Source organism: Mesoplodon bidens, assembly GCF_964165515.1.
Source record: "Mesoplodon bidens genome assembly, chromosome: 17".
Taxonomy (NCBI): Eukaryota; Metazoa; Chordata; class Mammalia; order Artiodactyla; family Ziphiidae; genus Mesoplodon; species Mesoplodon bidens.
In genome coordinates this window covers 8,943,311-8,958,883 of record NC_138174.1, presented here as the reverse complement: position 1 = coordinate 8,958,883, position 15,573 = coordinate 8,943,311, and the positions used below count along the sequence as shown (strand labels likewise).

Sequence of the window (15,573 nt, the reverse complement as noted above, 5' to 3'; positions counted from 1 at the left end):
GATAACGTCAATGATTTAAAGTAACCAGTGAGATCAGAATTTACTTTTTAGGAATAAGTCTAGTTCATCTTATGGTTATAAGCAGATAGTGTTTCCAAAGGGATCTGTGGACCACCCCCATCAGAATTACCTGAGCGGTTGTTAAAGTCCTAGTTCATGGACCCCATTCCATAGATGGAATCTCTGGTAGTTACATTTCAAACTACATCCCCAATTGATTCTCATGCCCATTAGAATGGAAGAATATTGTTTTTATAAGGATCTAGAAGTATCTAGGACTGACATAATTGATTATAGATATATGCATGACAAATTGGCAAATACATAATAAAAAGATCTCACGGTGCTTTTTTATGTTTTGAAGCACAGAATTGAGATTTCCAGAAACAAAGCATTTTTGAAGCTTTAGCTCTTTGCTAGCCTCAGGGTAGTTTGGGAATGTGCAGGGCAGCATGAAAAACAGGAGTTGAGCCTGAAAGATAACTGCTTAACACGATGTTTTGCTTCTGTCAGAGTTCCATCCTGAGAATAGGGAGTGCTTATCTATGTAATAATATAGGACTTGGAAAATACAAGAATTTTTATCATTTTGATATGCTGCCTTAACTAACCAGTTGCATTTTTTTTTCCTCCACGCAGAAGAAACATTCATGGAGTCCCAAGAGAGAAAATACAGCGAATGAAAGAACGGTATGAACATGCTGTTACCTTTTACAGTGTGCTGCATGCCGAAAAACCAAGCAGAGCGAACAGAAACCAGGACAGGAACAATGCATCTCCTTCCGACGGTGCAGGGTACTGGAACACCTACGCAGAGTTCCCAAACCGGAGGGCTCATGGCGGCTTCACTAATGAGAACTCCTTTAACAGAAGGGGTGGTTGTCACCATGGGTATTAGAGGTCTCTCTTACAGGCATTCCAAATTTTCCTAAATCAGTTTTTACTTCAATTTTTGGTATTTATTCTTCGTTCAGTTGTAGTCAGAGCTCTAATTCCAGTGTAAATAGTCAAACCTGAAAGTTTTTGAGCAGAAGTCGTTACATTCCTCTTCAACAAGCATTTGTTAAAGTGATCCTATATGCATGGTCTGATGCTGAGAATTCTGCTGATTTGATTAAACAAAGTCCCTTTCTCTAAAGAATTACTTTAAAACTGAAACCTGAGAACATACTCAAGAACATAATCAGCCACATAGGCTCATTAATGAACTAAAGTGTTTATAATATAAAGCTTCAGAACCACTTTCTCTGAAGTAATCTATTTTTTCAGGAAATTCATCTCCATCAGGAAAGTTGGAAAGGTGAGGGAGAAGTAGGAGGCAGGAAGAATTTCAGTGCCATTGCTACTTTGATCATCCATGTATCCAAAAATGTGAGATGTGTGGCTATAATGATGATATTGATTTTCCTTTAAAATGAATATGCCAGAAAGTACACACCTAAGGGAATATTGTCCTTCAAAGCAGACACCTTGGGAAATTATTCCTTTATTTTAGCAATGTATCATTGTTAGAAGTGTCTGTTAAAAATCTTTCTTAATAGCTATACAAGCTGCTTAGGAAAATCAGTATCATTATTTAAAGTCATATCTTGTGTTTTAACTACCACTTTATTGAACAGGGTTAAACCTGAATAACTTTTGGCTGTTGAGCTAATAGTGTAAATAAAACAAGCCTGCCTTTATAAAATACTCATTTTTAAGAGGAATAATTAAGCAGTTTTTAAAATTATGCCTATAAACATGTCTAATCGGTTGGCAGCTCCAAAGTTTTGGGAGTACAAGGAATGAAGCATCCTAGGCTGTAGATTATATGGAGTTACAGAAAAGTCATGCTCGCCTTAAGAGGAGCAATCTCAGTGTTTTATGTGGTATTAAGATGAAGTTCTACCACAACTCTTATAGTGAATTTATGAATCCAAATTAAATCTTAAAAGGTTGGAATCAGATTAATTTGGTGTGAGACCACAGATAAGACCATGTAGGATGGATGCTTTATTTCTTGTTGGCCAACAGCTTCTTTCTAATGTTTTGTGAAGTATTAAGTGTTCTATATAATGGTGCTTTTACAGTTATTAAAAATTATATATGGTATTGCTTTATATGGATTTGTCGTTGAATATAATTTTTTTTTGGTTTAAGAATATAAAAAACTTAATTACAGAAATTCCACAGAATTTTACCATATTGAGAACGAATTTTTCTATATTATAACCTTATTTACCAGTCTTTAATGAATAGGAGACATAAAGGTAAAGACAAAAGCAACCTTATATTTTACTTACTATTATTTGATCTCTACACATTAGAAAGACTATATTACTTTCATATTCCATTTCTAGTACATTGAAATCTAGTGAACATGTTGATGACTATCAGCAATGTAACTAATTTTTTCTTCATTAACAAAATTGGTGTCTCCTTTGAGTAGCAAAGTTTGGTCAACAAAACTAAAATTTAGTAAATCTGAATGAATCTAAGGTATAGTTTTGGCTAAATTCTGTGTATCCAAGATCAACACATCATAATCTTCTGATAATAATGATAATCCACATAACAATACCCCTGTTTTCCAGGCCCAGGTGGTCCTGGGTATCCTAGTCAATGTGGTCACTGCAGAACTAGGTCAATCTGGATGGCTTGACTCATTTAGGAAAGCAGAGGCGAGAAGTGTCAGAGAGCCCAGATGGGAATTCCTTTCCTTGATTCCGTAGGAGCAGTCTAAAGGATCAGATTTCAAGCCCTCCTGTTTACTTCTCTCTGCTTAGGGTTTCTGGTTCACCTGAGCTGGGCTGCTTTGGAGTAGTCGTCCCAGGTTATAGATCCAGAGCTTTTAAAGAGCTCAGAAGAATAGTTTCCTGGTATATTTGCCTGATTCGAACATAAAAATCATTGATTAAATGCCGCCAACTGTATTTATCCCACCCAGAAGTGATCTATTTTTTCTTTCAACGCCCATGGCTTCTGATTTATATACTTTTTTGAACATTCAACACTGACTTGTTTTGTGTATTAACATTTGCATCACTCACAGAGCTGGCATAGTGCTATATATACACAACAGGCTCTCATTAAGTGACTGATTGATTGTTGAATAAGCAACACAAGTTGCTTTCACCACTTACCCCTTATCACGCAGTATACATTGTTGACTTTGTAATCATTAAATTGTCACTTTGGGGGGGATAATATCCACATATACTCAAGCTTCACATTTTGCTTATATAGCTTGGCTATATTATTTACAATTTATGAAAAGGAGTGTATGCATTAGATGTCTCCATAATGGGTAGTCTAAAATGGTAATGAAGAATGAAGGAGGTTATAGCTTAAATTTTTCCAAGAATCAAAAAAAAAAAAAAAAGAAAAAAGGCTAAATTCCTTAATTCTTTCTTTTCACCTGAGACTCAAGTTTTATTCCCTGTTCTAGAATGGATCACTGGGAAAATGATTAGGATGTGAAGATCAAACTGTTTTATGAGCGAAAATCACATTAATAAGACTGGCAGAACACTTAAGTTAGAAAGAATAGTAGAATAGATTATTATGTTAATGATTTTCAGAAGTGAGAAAAATCATCGGTCACAGTTACGGAAGAAAGGAAATTGCTTTTTAAAAGGATTTATTCTTGGCTTTAAAATGTGTTTATAATAAGATTTAAAAACATATTGTATATAAACTTAAGACATATTAAAAGACCTGATTCTCCATGCTATTAGCTTCTAGTTGGAACTGCTTTCTCTTTTTTTCTGTATGAAACTTGAAGGAACAAATGAATTGAACGGTTCTCTTCTGCTTTGGTGGTTAGAGAAAACTAGGTTTAAAAGGGACTACCTGCTGAATCCTGTAATAGGGCTAAAAATAAAGCAAGGAGAATCAGTGCCAATTTAAAAGATTTTCTCTTAAGCTGCAGTCCAGACGATCATTTTGTTAAAAAACAGAAACAAAAACAAATTAACACTATGAAATCTGCTTCTGATTTAAAGTATTTGAACTTTTAATAAATAATTTAATTTTACAGATCACATTGGAATCATAAAAGGGAAGTACGTTGAGGGTTCTATTTTTCTTGTAGTTACGCTGACTTAAGGATAAAGAATTGGTCAAAAGAAAACACCACTGTAATATCTTACTCATCCCGACTTTTTTGATCAGGATAAAACTGTATTAGAACCAACATGTGCATTAAGGAAAACTGGTTCATAGTGGGTTACCTCTTAAAAACAAACCTAAAATAGGAACTAAACTAAGAGGAATTATATGAGTCAAAAGAACTGCACTTTAGAAACCTAGTTTCTTCTAATTATAGGGACACAATCTAAAAGAAACAGGTATGTTTACTTCGTTTGTAAAATAATACTTATAGTGACCAAATCTAGTCATAAAGATTTAAAGGAGATATTTTTCTTGATTAGTTAATATACAGTCACAGTTTTAAGATATATAATTGAAATAACAGTATACCAGTATAGAAGCAGGCAAAGAGCATTGCTGTGATATACAAGCACAGAGATAAATTTTGAACTTTTTCCTTTTTCTCATTGTGCAAATTCTGATGTAGAGTTTGAAATTGTATATGTTTTACAAACTGGAAAGGTTGTATCAATACCTAATTTATCATCATTTTGGTTTTTGTCGCCTTTGCAGTCTCTTGGATATATTTTTCATTGTACTTGTGTCCTGCATATTAGTCTTCTGTTCTTCAGTCCCGGCTGGGGAATTCCCTTGTTCTTTGATCACAGATGCAGTGTAAGGCCTTTTCAGTCTGAGATAATCTTTTGGACTAGTGGGAGCAGTCCTAGTGGACTCACTGATAGATGTAAGTTGATTTTCTCCTGCTGAACCAGACAAAAGAGCTTGGGTATTTATCAGGGCAAGTTCTTCATCAGCTATTGAATCACCTTCCAAAAGAGAGATGTCATTAAATTTTTTAAGTGGAGTCATCTGAGGAGAATTCAATTCTTTTTTCTTCATAGGTGTTTCATATTTGGTGCCACAACTCCGTGGTGGCTGAAACGCCTTCTGTGCAGCTGGAGAAACAAATGTACAAATGGGACTAACAGGTGGAGGTACAGGCAATCTGCTCAAGAAATCCAAGGCTCTTCTCTTTTTGCAGTTTTTTGGGTCATCAGTCTCTTTCTCCCCTTTGCAACAAGACTTTGAAGTCATTTGGGCTGCTGCAGGTGTGGAGACAGACTTCCCTTTTAGCTTACAAAGTGATGACGGACTTTGATAATTCATCTCACTACTGGGAGAAGACATCTAATAAAAAAAATTAAGTAGCCTATATAATTATGTCCCAATATATAAAACAAAATCAAATTAGCTTTTCATTAAAAAATATTTAAACACAAATGCCACACACTTTCATTCTCCTAGTGGCTATGATTTCAAGAGGCATTCATATTATTATTATTATTCCAGAAGGAAATATTTTTGCATAAGAGGATATAAAAATGACATGAAAAGAAAGATGAATATTAAAAGCAAAACAGGAGGTAGGGGACATAACTTATGCTTTAATCTTTTCCTTTTTGTTGTTAACAAGTTAAACAAAGATAAGCATTTAAAAACCATTTTAAGAATACAGACTGCCTGTGTTCCTACTTTTCTAGTTTTGTGACTGGAGGCACATGCTTAACCTCTCCCGCATGTCATAGTTTCCTCATCCGTAAAATGGAGATAATTTTTATCTCAGAGGGTTGTTGTGAGGATTAAATGAGTTAATATACATAACTTAGCAAGTGTTAGCTAAAGAATTAGTCCTTAGCCAGTATTACAGACTTTAGCTTGATTTGCTTTTATTGTGATTTAAAGAGTTAAATCAAATTGAACTTAGAAAACAACCCTAATTATATAGAATAGTCCTCCAAGCAAAAAGACACAGGCAAAAAAAGTTTCTTCAACCAAATGTACTTGGAATGCTAAAAATCAAAGCACCTGTTTATAAAATTTGCCCCAAAGAGCGTTACACTCTGGCTTCAATAAACAAGATAAAATTTCCAGATAACCTATACCTACAGGAGGCACTTAACAATTAATGACACTTTCTAATTAAGTTTAATTACATTTTATCATGTTTACTAGGTATACATCAGAATATGTTGTTGCCTCTCTATATAATATTTATAAAATTCCTTAAATTTAGATTAACTTACCAGAAACTTATTTCCTGTACCAAGGACTGTTTGAGCAGTGTGTGGTGCTGAAGTATAGTCTTTAGTCGGGGTGGACCACTTGGGATTATTTGTATTAAGTATACGAATAAGCTTGTTTGCTGCATCATTGCAAAATATATCGATATTCTAAGAAAACAAATTGGAAGAGCTGTTTTGTAAAATGCAAACCTATACATTCATGTTTTCAGAAAAGGTAAATGGTTACCTTTAAAATCAGAAGTAAAAAATGCAGACCAGAAAAAAAGGATGAGACAACCCAAATTTGATAGCAACTGTCAGTTGTTAGAGGGAGAGAAGGAGAGGGGTGTGTGTGTGTGTCAGGGAAATAAAGAAATGTAAGAGAGCTTCCCAACCATCTGGTTTAATCAGCAAGTTATCGTATGATACTGGATTTGGGACTCAAGTCTCAGTTTTATTTACTACCTAACAGCCGTAAATCATCTAACATCTCACAGAGTACTTAGGTTAGGAGTAAAATGAGAACCGCTTCATGTCTGTTCCAAGAATTAACTAAAATAACATTTGGTTATACCACATGAAACTGTTGTTTCAGAAGCCACAAATGGTCAAATACCAGCAATTTGGTTATGGTTTAACCTAATTTCTAAGAGTATTTTGTTAAACTTTAAAATGATACATAAATGACACTCAGTCATCTCTGAACTGCCCTTGAGTGGTGTCAGAGAAAATCTGGGATGTAAGCAATAGGTACTCTGCATGGGAGCTAAATGATGAATGTAACCCCCAGTTTAGAAACCAGATAAATCAGGGTGTTATTCTTCACGATGTGCATCAAGTCTAGGTAAAACATACAAACTTTCTTTATGTAGCTAGCTACTCTAATGCTTCTAAAATATAATTTTATTTATATGAATTTTGACTGATACACGTTTCAAATATTAAACTACAGAAAGAAGAGGCTTATCTTCTGTAGATTTTTTAAAAGTTAGCAATTTATAAAATCCAAAATTTTACTGGGAGGCAGCATTGCATAGTAGTTAATAGTTTGGGCTCTGCATTCAGATGGCTTAAGTATGAATCCTGGTTCTACCAGTTTGGCTGGGTGGCTTAACTTCTGTTTCTCATCAGTGAAATGGGAAAACAGTTCCCTACTTCAGGGGTCCCCAACGCCCCCCCCACCCCCCCCGCCACGGACTGGTACTGGTCTGTGGCCTGTTAGGGACCGGGCCACACAGCAGGTGGTGAGTGGCAGGCAAGCCAGCGATCTGCTGCTCCCCATCGCTCGCATTACCACCTGAACCACACACGGGCGCCCCGCCCCCTCCTCCCCCGCCCCCGTCCGTGGAAACATTATCTTCCACGAAACCGGTCCTTGGTGCCAAAAACGTTGGGGACCACTGCCCTACTTCATAGCGTTGGTGGGAGAATTAAATGAGACAGGCTTAGAACAAGGCCAGACACACAGTAAGCACTCAATAAACTTTGTTCTCCTATTTGGTATTACTTCAAATCAAAAACAGGTATAACCTGTATAAAATATTAGATATAGAGTTTAAAATGTAGATTAAACAAAATTTTTTTTCTGGCCATGCCACGCGGCATGCAGGACCTTAAGTTCCCCGACCAGGGATTGAACCTGCACCTCTTCCTAATTCAGTTCTTTTCAAATCATTCTTTTCTCCCTGATAGCTGTCACTCGGCATCTCCTCAGGTTCATGAACAATAGACATATGATGAAATCTCAACTTACATTATACGTCAACTATCCAATTTTCATAAAAGCTTCCACTTCCTTGACATTTGACTTGAAATAGGAAAATGCCAACATGCATGATAATGCTCAAAGCTAATTTTACCTCAATAGTATTTTTCATTTTGTGGAACGTTTCTCGAAAATGGCCCTCCTTTGGACTGGCAGAAAACATGGAAAAATCTCCAGCAAATAAAGTAGGAATTCCTGATTTGGACTCTGGTCGCCACTGGAGGTTGCTTGCAGCAATTAACATGTGAGGTTTAATAATGTCTTCATTAAGATCTATCCAAAACTTTATTGCCAATAAATTATGGCATTCATCTGACAAATAGACCAAAGGAGCAAGACCTAAAATGGGAAAAACAAAATCCAAAAAGTAGAAAACAAAAAATCGAACTTCATTTATATATGTGTTAGATAAATTTAAAAATACAAGGAACCTCTAAATATGGCCATTAATTTTGGTATGCTAATGGTAAAAACAAATCAAAATAACTAAATTTAGAGAAAGCTCAGGATTTCCGAAACAACCTGTTGCTTATGGTGCTAAAATTTCAATGCAATATGACAACACATTCTGTTACAGAGGCCGTGGGGAAGCAGGCAACATTTAAGCTGAATAATGAATAGGGGAAATTCATCAAGATGGGAAGGAAAAGGCCATTCTAAACAAAGTGAATGAATTTTTTTTTTTTTTTTTTTTTGCGATACGCGGGCCTCTCACTGTTGTGGCCTCTCCCGTTGCGGAGCACAGGCTCCGGACGCGCAGGCTCAGCGGCCATGGCTCACGGATCCAGCCGCTCCACGGCATGTGGGATCTTCCCGGGCCGGGGCACGAACCCGCATCCCCCGCATCGGCAGGCGGACGCTCAACCACTACGCCACCAGGGAAGCCCCTAAAGTGAATGAATTTTTAAAGGTAGGAATGTTAAATGCTTTAGTGGGTCAAGAATGTGAAACTGTACAGTTTAACTGAGGTATGTGGGTGGTGGTTTAAGGCAGGAGGTTGAAGGTTTTTTCAGGCATCTGAAGGAGTTTTGGTTTCATTTTCTAAGGGCCAGGGAGCCACCAAAGATTTTAAGCTAGGAAACAGCATGATTAGATTTGGGTATTGGAGAACTGGTATTTCAGGCTTAAGGTGGCACTTTGAAACTTTCTGATAGAAATTTCTTTCTCTCATACTTGACATCAAAATAAATTAAAAAAAATGTCCACCAAAAAACATACAAATAAGGAATATCCTGATATAAAATTTTAAAGTTGGTGATGAAGGAAAGAAACAAGATTGTGGATAGAACCAAGCACAGGAGGGCTCAGCTTCTAGCCTCCTTCCCCATCTTGGTGAAATGACACACATTTTAAGAATTCTGTTATCCTTAAATCTGAAGAAAAGCAAATAGAATGGGTATCCTTACTTTCTCCCCTTCTGATCAGAAATAATGAAAATGGCTATGGTGTAAAACAGGTGATCAGGATTGACTGACAGGATAACAGTTGTGTTATGGGTTGAATTGTGTCCTGTAAAAGATGTTGAAGTTCTAACCTGAGAATGTGACCTTATTTGCAAACAGTATTTGCTGACAAAAATCAAGCTGAGGTCATTTCAGTACATCCTAATCCAATATCCTTATAAAAAGGGGAAATTTGGACACAGACATGCACACAGGGAGAGTGCCATGTGAAGATGAAGGCAGCGACTGGGGTGATTCATCTACAAGCCGAGGAAGGCCAAAGACTGCCAGCAAACCATCAGAAGCTATAAGTGAGGCATTGGACAGATTCTCTCTCACAGCCTTCAGAATGAACCAAACCTGCCAATATCTTGGACTTCAAGCCTTCAGAACTGTGAGACAGTATGTTGTTTAAGCCACCCAGTTTATGGTTCAGCAAATTAATAGGTGAGGTTACTCACTGAGCTAGGGAAAATGATCTAGAACAGAGATAATATCTTCCAGGGATATGGAATATATAGCGGATAGGAACTGAAATACGCAGCCCTCATACAGTAACTAAGGGGAAAATTGGTCTTGAGTACAGCAGAGGAAAAAAGTCAAGAGCTGCAATGTGATGCTGGCAAGTTTCTTTCTCCCATACACCTCATCTCAACACCACAGTCTGCTGTGGGACCATGAGAACTAATCGCATGTCTGTCTCCACAAGAAGCCCAGGCTCCGAGTTCATCCTGCACTCCCTGGTCTCAGTCTCCAGAGAGCTTTGCACATTGCCTCTTTGGACACCATCTCCGACCCCTCCCTTCTTAGCCTCACCTCACTCTCTTTGCTATCAAATACCTTCTGACGGGCCTGAGTCAGGCCCTGGCTCTCTTCTCTATCTACTCCCACACACAGCCACCTCATCCAGTCTCATGACTTTAATCATCACCTTTATGTTGATGACTTCCCAACTTATATCTTCAGCCCAGTCCATTCCCTTAGAACTATATCCAGCTGTCAAGTAGAAATCTCTAAGTAGATTAAGCAACTAAAACTTAACTGTCCAAAACTGAGCTCCTGACCTTCCCTGCACACCTATTTTTCTCATGGTCACCCCCCTCAGGAAATGGCAACTCCATCTGTCCAGACCAAAACCTCGGCCCTCACTCCTTGAGTCCTCTCTTCATCCACACTGTCCCTCTACCTTCAAAATACAACCACAGTCTGACAATTTCTGGACACTTCCATTGCTTTTGTTTGCTCCAAACTATTCTCAATTGCCTATATTTCTACAATAGCCTCCAGCTGATTTCCCTGTTTGGAGTCTCACGCCCCCTACAGTCTATTCTCAGTATAGCAGCCTGAGTGATCCTGTGAAAACCTCGTCAGGGGTTGTCAACGCCTCTACTTGAAAACCTTCAGAGAAAAAGTTAGAGTACGTGCAAGGACCACGCCATTACCTGGTCCTTCACTCCCTCCTCCCAGCTGTTACTGCTCACTCCCTGGCCTCTACCAATACTTAAAGGAACCAGGGAGGATCCTCCTGTAACATGAGCTTTGTAATTGCCATTCCTCCTGCCTGGAATGTTCCTCCCCCAGATGTCCACAGGCCTCTCTCCTCTAGTCCTTCAATTCTCATTCACATGTCAACTTTGCAGTGAGGTCTTTCCTCACTTCCCTATCTAAAGCTACACTCTTCTCCCCTTCCCCCGATCCTACCTGTCACTCCCGACTTAGTTTTTTTCCTTAGCCATACTAAGAAAACTATATGTGCTACTTATTTTGTTTGTGATCTCCCTCCTCGACCATAATGTAAGCTCCATGAGGGCAGGGATACTTGTCTGTTTTGTTCATTGCTATGTACCTAACATTTAGAACAGTGCCTGGCACATAAGGCATTCAATAAATACTGATGAATTGAATAAAAGTTACCCACCCTCTATAACAATAATATAACAAGTGGAGTCACCCAAGCATGACCAAGATGAAATAAAATGCTACAAAAACCATGTAGCATATTAACATACTACAGTCAAAGAACACCCCACAAAGCACTAAAACACAACTAAACAAAACCAAGTTAAATAAAAAGAGGAAAAGAGCATAGCAAAAGACAAAGAGCACATCCCATAAAGTAAAAACTAGAAGAACAGAAGAAAATTTCTGAAGTCCTCAAAATTGATTCATGCTGTTGAACTTAACAGGAACATATACTCAATAAAATAAAAGCTTGCCTATGAATATGGGATGAAAAATAGCCCAGCAAGATAAAAAGGAGACTGCAAGACCAGAGAAATAAACTGAGGACACCAGTATACTATCATAATGGGACAAATGCATGCATTACAAATAGCAAGGAATAAAACATATCAATATATTGCAGAAAATAAAATTACTGACATAAAGGCTGGATATAATCATGGTGAATGAAGCATAATCCAACATAAGACTAACTGCTGTCCTTGAAGTAGAAATCCCAATAAATGAAATAGCAGATTTATTCAAAGATGTTAACAGAATTTCTCTGATACAAAGAAAGCACTGAATCTGCTGATTAAAAGGGCATCTGTGTTCCAGGAGAACTGTATACAGACTGCTTATACTAAGATACAGCTTAACTTTTGGACTTAAAAACTTATTCTTCAGACATCTAGACATAAAGACAATCACCTAAATGGGGGAAAAATTAGGCCAGTCCCAGACTGTTCAATGTCAAAAGAGCAATTTCTACAAAGTTCTGAGGGAAGAAAGAAGCAAGAACCCATATTATTATGCCTGCCAAAATACAGTCTCAAAATTAGAGCAACAGGTTCACATTTCAAACATATAAGGAACTCATGGAATATGGCACATTTGAAACCTTCTTGAAGAAAACATTGACAATAAACCTTAGCCAAAGAACTGAGGAAGGGAAAAACTGTGACAGGGCAGTTGATAAATAAGAAATCTACTGACCTGAGACCCTGCCCTGAACCAGACACTGTTTTAAGAGCTGAGGATACAGCAGTAGCAAAGTGTCTGCCCTTAGAGAGCTAACATTCCAGAAGAGGGAGACAAAAAACCCCATAAATATGTATTGCTAGTGCTGGTGGGTGCTATGGAGAAAAATAAAGCAGAGTAAAGGGGTAAAAGTGCTAGGCTGGGAGCAGAGAAAGTACATCTCTTTTACGAAGGGTGCTCAGGGAAAGGCTTCTTACGAGGTTGCATTTGACCAGAGACTTTAAGGAGCCAAGGGGGCCAGCTATGTGGCCGCCTGGGGAAAAGGGTTTCTGGGAGAGGCAGCAGTGAGTGGAAAGTCTCTGTGATGAAAGTGGGCTCAAGAATAGCAAGGAAGTGCAGTGGTTAAGAATTCGTATGCCAATGCAGGGGACACGGGTTCGAGCCCTGGTCCGGGAAGATCCCACATGCCGTGGAGCAACTAAGCCTGTGCGCCACAACTACTGAGCCTGTGCTCTAGAGCCCGTGAGCCACAACTACTGAAGCCAGCATGCCTAGAGCCCATGCTCTGCAACAAGAGAAGCCACCGCAATAACAAGCCTGTGCACCGCAACGAAGAGTGGCCCCCACTCACCGCAACTAGAGAAAGCCCGTGCACAGCAACGAAAACCCAACACAGCCCCCCCAAAAAAAAAAGAATATCTAGGAAGGTGTCAACACAGCTGAAGGGGGATGAGGGACAGCGTTCTGGGAGGTGAGAGTGGTGAAACCAAGTGCTGAGGGGGCCTGGCACGAAATAATCAATACATGGAAGGCTTTTGTGCTTAAGTTGAGACATAGTTGGGCCTTTACACTTGCTTTCAGATAAAATCTATGGAACAAGGTATGGAAGGAGGAACGAGCAATGTCATACTGAAGTAATAAAATATAAATGAACTTGGCTAAGATGTTGGAGAGTGGTAAAGACTGAAGTAGGAGGTGAAGGCTTGATAGCTCAGTGAACTGCAGAAGATTATGATTATTTGTCTAGTAATCACTAATATGAAAAACATTTTCTAGCAATTTCTTTAAAATTAAGTAGCACAGAATGGGATGTAAGTTGTTTCCTTGTAATATTGTAGAATTGCTTTTCATTAAGAATCGAGGTTTAAAAAGCCTACTTTCAAATCACTAGTTACCAAACTTGCCTATTAGTAGCTCCAATGAGTCATAAGGAAGACAAATTTTAAAGTATAATGTTTTTCAAAAGCATCAATAAAAAGCTACCATTAAATACACTGTGTATTACCTATTTTTTTCACAACAGAAACTACAAATCCTATTAGGTCCACCTCAGAACAAGGTGGCTGGAAGTCTGGATCCAATAATTTGTTGAAGTGAAGCGGCTCCCTTGGCTGATAAACTTGTAATAGTATTTCATCTGAAGCCTACAAGAAAAAAAAAAATCAGTATATGTAGATTCAATAAACAAATATACATCTATCAAAATTGAAAAATCATGAAAAGTTTATACCGGTAGTTGTTGATACTGCGTTTTTTTTGTTGCTGTTAACTGTATGTTAGCTCTTTCGGATTTACTTTTAGATTTTGATGCTGCAAGATGATAGATTCTGTATCTCTTTCCCTCTGTTAAGAGAGAATATAAATCTGATGATGGACGCCAGATACTCAACACAACTAGAGAAAGAGGAAAAAGACACAATATAAGAAATTATAATCATTGAGAGTCTTGTTTAAAAATAAATACTGAGGACAATAAAGATCTAAGGGTTATATTATCTTTTGTGGGTACTGGTAGCCCATTTTTGCTCCTCTTAACATTTTACCTACCATTTGAAATAGTTTTATTAATAATAATTTTTTAAACTTAAAATTGATAAAAACAAAAACTTTACATACTGACCTGAATCTTTTTCCTTTCTCTTACAGCTCATGATACGCAGCTTCCACACAGGTGTAACGTCTCTTGGTAAAATCTGTTCCCCTTGCTCAGCAGACTCCATAGCCTTCCTGAGTTCCACATGGATCTGGGCTTGCTTCTTATCATTTAACGTCTGTCTGTGATTATTCAAGGCTCTTAACTGCTCTTCACTAAAATAGCCCTGTGGCCATTTAGTACATCGAGGCAGATGATTTTGGAATAAAAAGCAAACAAAACAGAAACAAACCACCTCATCTATTGCAAATGAATCTCTTTAAATGGGGGTCAAAATACAACAGAATTTAGTTCACTTTAAGGATGTGACAATATAAAAATTGAGATTAATGTACTCAGCTTATCACATAACAAATATTTTCAAGTGACAAACAGTTTACTAATCTTTGTGACAAGTTTACCTAGGGCGGGGCTTCCCTGGTGGCGCAGTGGTTAAGAATCAGCCTGCCAAGGCAGGGGACACGGGTTCGATCCCTGGTCCGGGAAGATCCCACATGCCGCAGAGCAGCTAAGCCCGTGCACCACAACTACTGAGCCTGTGCTCTAGAACCCATGAGCCACAACTACTGAGCCTGTGTGCCACAATTCCTGAAGCTCTCATGCCTAGAGCCCGCGCTCCGCAATAAGAAGCCCACACACCGCAACGAAAACCCAACGCAGCCATAAATGAATGAATGAATGAATGAATGAATAAATAAATAAGAAAAATTTACCTAGGGCCGAAACAACCCTTACTTATACTCTAATAATCATAATCATCAACACTGACATTATAAATGGTTAACATCTGAATGCCTATTATATTTGAGAAATAGATCTGTGTGGGTAATGTATTAATTCATTTAATCACTACAATAATCCTATGAGGTAGGTACTATTCCTGTTTCCACGTGGTAGATGATGAAACTGAGGTACAGACAGAATAAATAATTTACAGAGGCATATAGGCAGGGGTTGGCTCAAGGGGATTCATTCTTATCCCCCTGTAGTATAATTTCATTAACTCTCTGGAACAGTAGATCCAATTTTAAACAAATATGTACTACAAGCACTTATCTCTGCGTCTACATTTCTCTCCCAATCATTTAGCAAATTGGTGTTTGAACCTCCTGGGAACCTCACCCAGTATTAAAAAAAAAAAATCAACCAAAAATAAAAGAAATAGAAATCCTGACATATAACCTACTAGACTGCTGCTGACTTACCCATGTTAATACCCTAATCTATACTGAGAAGGGAGATTATGAAATCCCTGTGCCCTACAAAGGTCTTCCTAAATAGGCAGTGTTTAGGTTAAACATGAATTAAAAAAACAATATGTGATTTCAGAAGTCCCACAATACTAAACATTGTCACTGAAAACAAGTCCTCTTAACA

General features: G+C 37.9%; 2 protein-coding genes across 9 annotated transcripts in view; one reads left to right on the top strand and one right to left on the bottom strand.

The window, feature by feature from the left end:
• Positions 1-14,298, top strand: part of N4BP2L1 (NEDD4 binding protein 2 like 1) — a 36,080-nt gene extending 21,782 nt beyond the window's left edge. For 2 of the 4 annotated variants that reach the window (XM_081214786.1, XM_081214784.1), the window contains 2 exons: positions 640-690; positions 14,190-14,298. In XM_081214786.1, coding sequence (XP_081070912.1) covers positions 640-683 — 44 coding nt within the window. In that variant the 3' untranslated portion in view covers positions 684-690; positions 14,190-14,298. Of the gene's footprint in view, positions 1-639; positions 2,100-14,189 lie in introns of those variants that run through there. The other 2 variants (XM_081214783.1, XM_081214785.1) reach the window with 2 other exon arrangements.
• The window catches only part of BRCA2 (BRCA2 DNA repair associated), a 54,581-nt gene continuing 40,588 nt past the window's right edge, over positions 1,581-15,573 (bottom strand). For 4 of the 5 annotated variants that reach the window (XM_081214771.1, XM_081214774.1, XM_081214773.1 and 1 more), the window contains 6 exons: positions 14,164-14,362; positions 13,774-13,937; positions 13,549-13,687; positions 7,994-8,238; positions 6,156-6,302; positions 1,581-5,259 (listed from right to left, as the gene is read on the bottom strand). In XM_081214771.1, coding sequence (XP_081070897.1) covers positions 4,618-5,259; positions 6,156-6,302; positions 7,994-8,238; positions 13,549-13,687; positions 13,774-13,937; positions 14,164-14,362 — 1,536 coding nt within the window. In that variant the 3' untranslated portion in view covers positions 1,581-4,617. The remainder of the gene's footprint in view (positions 5,260-6,155; positions 6,303-7,993; positions 8,239-13,548; positions 13,688-13,773; positions 13,938-14,163; positions 14,363-15,573) is intronic. The other variant, XM_081214772.1, reaches the window with a different exon arrangement.